Source organism: Anopheles darlingi, chromosome 2, assembly GCF_943734745.1.
Source record: "Anopheles darlingi chromosome 2, idAnoDarlMG_H_01, whole genome shotgun sequence".
NCBI lineage: Eukaryota > Metazoa > Arthropoda > Insecta > Diptera > Culicidae > Anopheles > Anopheles darlingi.
Genome location: NC_064874.1, coordinates 58,223,297 through 58,232,513, shown reverse-complemented (window position 1 = coordinate 58,232,513; position 9,217 = coordinate 58,223,297). Strand labels below are relative to the sequence as shown.

The window sequence follows — 9,217 nt, the reverse complement described above, 5'->3', positions numbered from 1 at the left end:
GCATGTGAAGGATCCACGCATGCTTGTTGAACACCAGCGCGCGGCAACCATGGAAACCAAATAATGTATTTTGTCGATTCTGTTGGCCAACTGTATTCACGCAGTGTTCTGTGAAAATGGTTCGCAGTAAGTATTTGCTCTTCGTATTTCTTTTTGGATAAAATAAGGCCAACTTCCGCTATCTTCAGTAACGGAGCAATTGGTACGCAAGCGTGCAGAACATAATGAGCTACTGATCAGCACACTGGAGGAGCTTTCGCTGCACCAGGAGGACATTGAACGTATCGAACACCTTGGGAACTGGTGCCGGGAGCTAAAGATACTGCTGCTGCAATCGAACCTCATTCCGCGGTTGGAAAATCTGCATCGCTTGAAACGACTGGAGTACCTGAACGTCGCCATTAACAACATAGAACGGATCGAGAATCTGGAATCGCTTGAATCGCTACGTAAGCTCGATCTTACGCTCAACTTTATCGGAGAGCTGACGAGCGTGGACAGCTTACGGGACAACCATAATTTGCGGGAACTTTTCCTCACCGGTAACCCGTGTACGGACTATCCCGGTTACCGTGAATACGTCGTGACTGTGCTCCCGCAGCTGGAGCATCTAGATGGAAAGGAGGTGACTCGCGGAGAGCGCTTGCGGGCGGCCAAAGTATTCCGCGGCTTGCGTTCACGGATCGTGCAGCTCGAGGCGCAGCACCGCATCGAGCGAGACGAGCAACGTGTTCGCGTTGCTAGGCAGCTAGACGCGCAGGAGAGCAGCGTGGTCGATTGCGATGACGACGAGCAGCGTAAGGTGACTGAGTTTTGGGAGCAGAAGAGTGAACATTGTCCGGAGACGCGCATCCAAATGGCCAAGTTTTCTAGACGGGCGGCAGAGAAGGAGCGCCAAAATGAAGAGCTGAAGCAAACCGAGCAACAAAAACGACGACCGCGCAAACTGTTCGCCGACTGTGGTCGACCGTACAGTTTGAATGAGCCGCGGTTGGAGTTTGATTTTCGTGACGAAGCCGATCGGTTGGAGCTCGAGTTACATTTGTATCGGTTTCTGGATACTTCGCTCGTGAATGTGGACGCACAGCCCCGGTATGTTCGGGTCACCGTTAAGGGAAAGATATTTCAGATGGCGCTGCAGCATGAAATCCAGCCAGATCGGGCCTCCTGTCAGCGTTCGATGACCACTGGCCATCTGTTGATTGTGATGCCGAAACTAAATCCCGAACAAGTGATGCCAGTTGGACGGAAATTGGCCCCGAAGACCGGCACAACCGGAGACAAACTAGCCGGTGCTGTCGATATACGTACCATTTGCGGATCGGCAGATAGTCGAGATGAGAGTATACCAGATTTGATTTGACTTTTTTCACCGTATATTCTCGGTTAAATTCCACTCTCCTCCAGTTCCCGGGCGAAACTTTCGAAATCCTCTTCGGTGAATACACTCTCCCCTGCAGCCGGCGCTGCGCCGTCTTTACTTTTGCTCGAAGCACGTTTTAGCTTCTGTTCTTGGCGCGCCTTCTTCGATAGGTTTACTTTCGAAACGTAACATCCGGTTTGCGCCCGTTTCAGGATCTGTAAAATCGGAGGAACCGCTGGAATAAAGTGTTGTTCAGAGTCGGATCTGGATATGTTACCTTTTTTCGTGTTTCTTCGTCGAGTCTGCAGGTAGAAGAGCTCAGCAGCAGCAGCCGGCGAACGTTGTCCTCTGTTGGATCGTGCTTGTTGGCGAGCTGCTGTCGAATATCCGAAACGGTCACCTTATCCCGCCGCCTTATAAGATCCTTTTCGATTCGCTGACCCTTTTTGCCCACCAGCTCGATCAGCTTCTGATGTTTGGGGATCAACTCGAGAGCGCTCGCTTTCCGTTTGGTGGTTTTAGCTGGAGGGTTGTCGGAATTACGCGTTAAAATATGTCCCGATAGTGGTGATAACGGATATTTACCATCTGCTTGTGGTTTGCTTGAGGGAAGAGCTTCCTCCGCCAAAATTAACGCCTTTTTAACGAGGGTTTTCGACATGTTTCGCGGAACTTTTTGAATCACGTTTTTCTACTGTAGAGGTTCCGTGGATCTGGTCGCAGTTTTCCACTTTCTCGGTCAACTTTTCCAACGGGAACGACGGCGGGAGTTACAAAAGACTTGAATTCACTCTTAGCACCTTTATCTTTATCATTAAATTTACGAAATTGTTCAAAAAACTCAATTCAAGAAGTTTCCCACTTTTTTTGCTCGAAGAAGAACAACAACAACAACAGAGAGGAAGAAGAAGAGATACGGGACAGTCAAAGAGTTTATACTGTACGGGTTCGGTACTTTTATGGTGAGTTTGAAAATGCCGTTATCGAGGTTCTAGCGAGGAATATCTTCGCCGCTGGAAACGGTTAAGTTAATTATCAATGAAACGCTAATTAACGAACGAATTATTGGCAAATCACGAATAACGACACTGTTGGTAGTAAAAAAAAAACATCAAAAAAGGTTTTTAAAACAAAAACCTTGATTTTTGCTGCCTCAACCAATTGGCTAAAAGTGTTCCAGCAAATTATTTCTTTTTTATCATTCCTTTTGTAAAGATTTTCGATTGTTTCAAACAGCCACCAGCCCCCTCTCTCCCATTTATCCATAGACCAACAATCGTGCTTCGTGTGTATGGTGCTAATTGACGCAATTCAGCTGCTATAGCAGCCTTATCATCCACCACAGCGTTGCCTCATGCTTATCAGCGGACCGGAAACCACAAAGACCAAAAAGTTCGTTCTGAAACGTTTCGCTCCCTCGAGAATCCGGTGCTGTGAAGTCTGTCTGATTAACAGTATAAAATCACGCCCCGCCTAGCGCGGAGGCACAGTTCAGATTGCTCGTGCAGTTCACGAAGATAAAGCTGGGTTTCTATTGTTTTGTGCAACCATGTACGTGGCCACTGATAAAGCGGGTGCAGCCCAGAGAACGCCGATGGAGGAATTTTAGTGATCCGTGCTCGAGAAGATGGTGCTGCAAAAACACTTTCGAATACATCGATCACCACCCGTCGGAGCTTTCAGTCGTACTGAGGATGGAATGGAGAAGAATATCGATCATTCGTTGCAGCTGTAGATAGCACGTGCCAATCACGATCAATGGCGAGAAAAAATTATTTGAAAAACATCCAATCCCCGCTACAACAAATCTGTAGCCTCAATTTCGGGGATGCTGAACTGTGTCACACCAACCGCAATACCAGCAATACAAAAGCGTGAGCAACTTCGAGTCGAGTCACGCCGTGCAAAGATGTACAATGCTGCTGCGAGTCATTCTTATCAGTGTCAACCCCGATCGTGACCACCTTAATATTGGAACCAATACCAGAGGCGCGTTAGTGACTTGGAAAAGGAATTCTGGCTCGGTCTGCAGAAACGGCCAGATGACGAAGGCTCGGACACGCGGCAGTATAATATTCAAGATAAGGGACTCGCTACGTTTTTTTTTTAAGAAGGCGGTGATAGTGAACAGTACAGTCTAAACATTCGCAAGCACAGCGGGACTGTAGGGGCTTCGATGGAGTGTAACAAGTGAATGAAGTTCTCTACGAAGAACCGAGATAATTATCTGAATACTGGCCACGGCACTCAAAATAGCAAAGGCGCCTGGTAGTACAATGCTTGTACTTATGCGAACTTAAACGGACCGTACAATAATGCTGTCGATTGGCAATCAATGTGTTTGTATCACTTTAGAAGCGATGCTGATAGTCCTCGAACTGTAACAATAATTCTAGTAATCTTCAATTTTTAAAAAATATTTTTCTCCTAATAATCCTTGTTATTTGCCTGTTTACAATGGGTCATTGTAAGCTAACAAATAACAACGATTATTGCAACTGATGGGAAGTAAAGGGGCCCTTAAAATGGCAAACGTGCGTGTTTCCAGCATTATTGTTACAATTCGCGGATCATCATCATCACTTTTGAAATGATACCAATACATTGATTTACGATCGACAGCATTCTTGTACAGTCCGTTTAAATTCGCATGAGTACAATCATTGTACCACCAAGCGCCTTCGCAGTTTCGAGTACACTGACTACTATACAGATCATTATCTCGATCCTTCGTTGTGAACTTCATTCCCTTGCTATAACACCATCGAATCCCCTGCCGTTCCGCTGTACCTTCTAATGGTCGGACTATACTGTTCACTCTCACTGCCTCATACGAGAATCCACGTCACAGATCGTATCTATTTGGAAGGAAAGACAATTTGTTACGTTAAAGGATGCATATAATAAAATTCTTCAAACGATACTCAAAAGCATTTTAAGGTGTGTTTCTGTACAGCTCAATGTTAAAAACTCAAAGAAAACTCAATTGAAATTAATCGAGAAGGTATGTGGTATGTATGGTGCAACGATGGCCTACTCTATTACTTCGGGAGGATCGTAAGGATATGAGGTTTACTCTGTGATCTAATGAACGGGACCAGCAAGGATTCTAGTCGCGAAGTTTTCGAAGTTGAAGTTGTACTCCAAACGGCACATGGCACACAGATTGACCTCTTCTTACAGGAGATCCTTTGGTATGAAAATGGCACTTCACGAAAGAATGCGATTGATTCTTTTCTTACTTCTTGTCCGAGACGATTTGAGCAACAGTTGATTGATCTATAACCGTGAAGAAGTCTCTTGTAACTGATTCGAAGTATATGTCCACCCTTTGCTAGGCAGTCGATCATATGATTCACTTGAATATCAACCTTCATCATGCAATAAACGACAATAGATATAAGCAAACGAATGCCACAGTCGATAGGTTTCTGTTCGAGAAGCCGTCCACATACCTCAACGGAGTGCTTGTTCCGTATCATACGTTGCTATCGAAGACGCAAACGGTTTGCCGCAATCCTACTATCCCAGCGTATTCGTTCCGTGATTGGAATGAGAGAAACGCTGGATAGAACCATCTGTTTGAACGCTCATCATCCAATCTTCGTCGCAGAGAGCCAGCATCCGGTAAACCAGTTAGAACAACGCTACCAAGGGCACCATTGCGCTCAGATTAAGAATAGAGAAGAACGCAAATTACATACATGATGTGATCGCATCGTGACCTTGTTGGCAGCGAACCCAAATTCACCACAAAATTTGTAGCCGATCCCGGATCGCCGCTCCCACGGGGGACTCAGATGCTAACCGCAGCTTCAGATTGATGATTGACCGCAATTCTGATTCGACTTTCGAGTGGTTCGGTCTGTTGGAGGAAACCAGCGACGCACATTGTGACGCCATGAAGATAAGTGTTTGTTTTATCTTGTTTTGTGTTGCACTATATGCAGAAGCAACTAACGAAGGTCTTGAAAAGACTTCTACCGTTGATCCTGTAACAAATGGAATAACAAGTCAAGGGCTGGCTACGTTGCTCGCAAAGCTACAAATCATGGAAGATAAGCTGCTGGAACTCCAGAACGAATTGCAGGAACAACGGTCTAGCCAAGCAAAGATCGCCAGTGCTCTTCAAAAGCTCGAGTTGGACGTCGGGCACAATTTGACGGTGCTCCAGGACCGATCGTTGCAAATTCTTTCCAAGGAGACGGTATGTGTCGTGCCAAAGATTGAGCAACCTTCTTTTCCATCGTGCCAGCAAGTACCGTCGAAAGTTTCGGGAACATATCAAATTCGCATAAACAGTGGAAGTGATGCATTCAAGGTGTTTTGTGAACAAGAGCAGTTCGATGGTGGGTGGCTTGTGGTGCAGCATCGGTTCGACGGATCGGTTGACTTCTATCGTAATTGGACTGAATATCGAGACGGTTTCGGGGATGTAGAGAAGGAATTCTGGATTGGGCTAGAGCGGCTGTACCAGCTTACGTCGACACGTCCGTATGAATTGCTGGTTGAAATGAAGGACTTCAGTGGCAACTACGGGTATGCTCGTTACGACGAATTCGAGATTAGCAGCGAAAGTGAACAATACAGCCTGAAAACTCTTGGAGCTTACAGTGGAACTGCCGGTGACTCCATGGCATATAACAGGCTGATGAAGTTCTCGACCAAAGACCGAGATAACGATGTCGTTGATGAGCACTGTGCGGAGAAATATGAGGGCGCTTGGTGGCACATGAATTGTTACGATGCGAGCTTAAATGGACCGTACGTGAATGTAGACAATCCCAAATCAATATTTTGGTACCTATTCCAACGCAACTATCAAGGAATGAGCTTCACCAGAATGATGATTCGTCCGCTTGGAAAAGCGTAGATCACTTAATGCTGTGTTATCAAAGGACGATCGGCAAATATCTTCAGCATTGAAATGTGCGATTAAAAAATTGTTTGGGAAATTATTCATGAAAAAATAAAGTATTATATAACTAAGAATAAAGATTCTGTTGGCGTTCTTCTATTACATCCGAACAACCTCATCGGTTAAGTCATATTTTTTTCAGCGTTTTCATGGATACCTTATTAGCTTCCTTGGTGTGGATACCCGATACCGATCACAAGAATGAGATCATCCTATTCCCCTTTGTTCGTTAATTGCCGTCAGATGTTTACCACTAATATATGCTGCTTCATCGGACAGAGTGATGTGAGACATTGAGATGCGAAATAGCGAGAACTCAGCGGATTTTTTTGATAAACAAAACGGTTGAAATACTTTAGTTCCTCTGATATACCTCGTACCGAGTGCGTCCTTACAATTGATTGAGAATGTCTCGTTTACTATGAACATCACTTCGGAAACTGTTTGATTTGTTTAAACAATTTTCTACATCAATTTAATTCAACGATCTACATTGCACATGTGGCATATTTTTTGTTTGGCCAGTCGTTAGCAATATGCATATTTTGATTATTGTCTAATATCAAACGTTCAGATGTATGACTTTAAATAAATAAAGGGTAGTGAATGCTTGGAAGAATTCAGTATTCCTCCTCTTCCGCTGATTAAGCCCCAAAAGCGGTACGCTAATGGTTTCAGTGAACATGTGAACACGTGGTAAACGAAACGGATACCACGATCACCAACAAATTTGATCTCACATGTTTTCTTCCCTAGGGAAGTAGCTACTGTGAAGTCTGTCTGATCAGTGGTATAAAACATCTTTCCAGAAAGGACAGCGTCACAGTTCAGTTCGGTGGCCCGGTTCACGAAGTCGCTTGGGTTTCAAAATGAAGCTTAGTCTCTGCTTCCTACTGGTCGGTATAAGTTTATGCGTAGGGGTTGCGAAGGATAGGCCTGAAAATGCGGAGGTAGGCCAGGGAAAACCATCGGAAAATTGTATTTTTGCATTCGGAATGGAGATGGTGCTGCGAAAGTTGGAGACAATCGATCGAAAATTATTGGAACTTCAGTTGGAATTCCATGAACAGCGGGAGCAAATGGTAAACTTCGAGGCATCTCATGAGAAAATATCCACCGATTTCCTGAGGGAAATACATCGCTTGGAAGATCGACTGGAGAAGGACGTCGGTCGGAATATGAGTGTTCTACAACAACATTCGTTGCTGATCCTGAAGCAGCAAACGGCGTGCGCCAATTACGAAAAGCTTCGTGAAAAATTGTTTAATTTTACGCCAAAGGACAACGAAGGATTGGGGCAATCGGAGGATGGCGCGAAGTTCTTCAACTCATTCTATGAATCGCAAATGAGGGGCTGTGTCATACCAAAAGCAGAGCAATCCCAGCCAGAAAGTGACACAACAGGATCATCAACAACAAGTACTACACCAAAAACAGCTACACTGAAACCACCTCCTTTCACATCGTGCGTTGATGTACCATATAAGGACTCAGGAATCTATCTGATCAGTATCAGCGACGAAACTGAGCCGTTTGAAGTGTTTTGTGAGCAGGAGAAGTTTGATGGAGGTTGGATCGTAGTACAGCATCGGTTCGATGGATCGGTTGATTTTAACCAGAACTGGGCAAAATACCGTGATGGTTTCGGTAATTTCGATAAGGAATTCTGGCTCGGTCTGGAGAAAATGCACCTGATCACAACAGCTCGACCGCATGAAATAATATTCGAGATAAAGGACTTTTGGGACAACTATGGCTATGCCCGATATGATGCATTCAAAATAGCAAATGAGAGTGAGCAGTACCGTTTATCAATAGGAATGTACAGCGGCACTGCAGGTGATTCGATGGCACACCACAGAGATATGAAGTTCTCCACGAAGGATCGAGATAACGATATGTACGATGATAAATGTGCTGAAAATTGCAAAGGTGCTTGGTGGTACAACGATTGTTGCAATTCGAATCTGAACGGTATGTACAGGAATTTCGATTATTGGCATTCTATGTTTTGGTATAAATTCAATAAGAGAGAACCAGGATTAAGCTTCTCTAGGATGATGATCCGCGAATTATAACACGAATTCTGGAACCATGCAAGTAGGTGCTAAATGCAACTAAGCCACATGAAACAAGAAACTAACAGTAAATGTGGTTCATAAAAATATGGAACAGACCGCACTTGTGTGAGCTTATTCGTTATACAATAAAGTACTTTATAACTATTACTGTACATGGTCAACAATCAAAAGTTAATTGTTCACATCCGAATAGAGACAATCACATGCCGTGGTTTACATCGCCTTTAAAAATTTATACATCGGCCTAATTTTCAGCACATTCATTTAAGCCGGGCGATAAGTCTCGCATTCCGAGCTGATCGTTATGCTGCATACTTAATGAGCAACAATAACAATGTGATCATCTTATTCACATCTGATTTCTATGTGTACCAGATGTTTAGCACTAATGAACGAGTTATTAATGGACCTGAATAGAGTGCAATATTAAGATGTGAAGCACCCAGAACCTCCTAGCGAGCTCTAAAGGTTGCTGGTATGATTTTACAGACCGTTAACATCTGGATGAGATATACATACGGCTCGTCCGTTCTTAGATATGAAAAAAAACATTTTGATAGGGACCATTTGATAGACTCTGCTGGTCTGCTTGAATCGTGCTTTGAGATAGCAATTTTTGTCTGTCTAATTGTTCTGATAAACATAACAGCTGAAATATTTTAGCTGTTTGTGCATACTATGCATCAATAAACGCTATAATTTGTTGTGGCAGATGAATAAGAGGATCAGTTGAACAACTGATACAAGCCAGAAGAGTTATTATTTTAATTAGTTTCGTTCTACAAATCGCAGTGTCTGTGTTAAACGTACAGTATCATAACCCCAGCCAAGAAGTATCTCAACAGGACCGATACC

At 44.0% G+C, this 9,217-nt stretch overlaps 4 protein-coding genes across 4 annotated transcripts; 3 read left to right on the top strand and 1 right to left on the bottom strand.

The window, feature by feature from the left end:
* Window positions 1-39: 39 nt before the first annotated feature.
* On the top strand, window positions 40-1,363 carry LOC125949935 (protein tilB). The gene is made up of 2 exons (XM_049677438.1): window positions 40-126; window positions 189-1,363. Exons 1-2 carry the CDS (start codon window positions 117-119, stop codon window positions 1,361-1,363), a joined length of 1,185 nt encoding a protein of 394 aa, XP_049533395.1. The 5' UTR covers window positions 40-116.
* Window positions 1,364-1,386: 23 nt separating this feature from the next.
* LOC125949951 (uncharacterized) lies at window positions 1,387-2,226 on the bottom strand. Its single transcript, XM_049677462.1, has 3 exons — window positions 1,949-2,226; window positions 1,641-1,885; window positions 1,387-1,578 (listed from the first exon to the last, which is right to left on the bottom strand). Exons 1-3 carry the CDS (start codon window positions 2,022-2,024, stop codon window positions 1,387-1,389), a joined length of 513 nt encoding a protein of 170 aa, XP_049533419.1. The 5' UTR covers window positions 2,025-2,226.
* A 2,960-nt stretch (window positions 2,227-5,186) lies between these two features.
* On the top strand, window positions 5,187-6,236 carry LOC125959376 (fibrinogen-like protein A). The gene has a single exon (XM_049692196.1). It carries the CDS (start codon window positions 5,187-5,189, stop codon window positions 6,234-6,236), a length of 1,050 nt encoding a protein of 349 aa, XP_049548153.1.
* A 1,040-nt stretch (window positions 6,237-7,276) lies between these two features.
* On the top strand, window positions 7,277-8,359 carry LOC125959374 (angiopoietin-related protein 1-like). Its single transcript, XM_049692195.1, has one exon. The coding sequence runs from the start codon at window positions 7,277-7,279 to the stop codon at window positions 8,357-8,359; it is 1,083 nt and encodes a 360-aa protein (XP_049548152.1).
* Window positions 8,360-9,217: the final 858 nt, after the last annotated feature.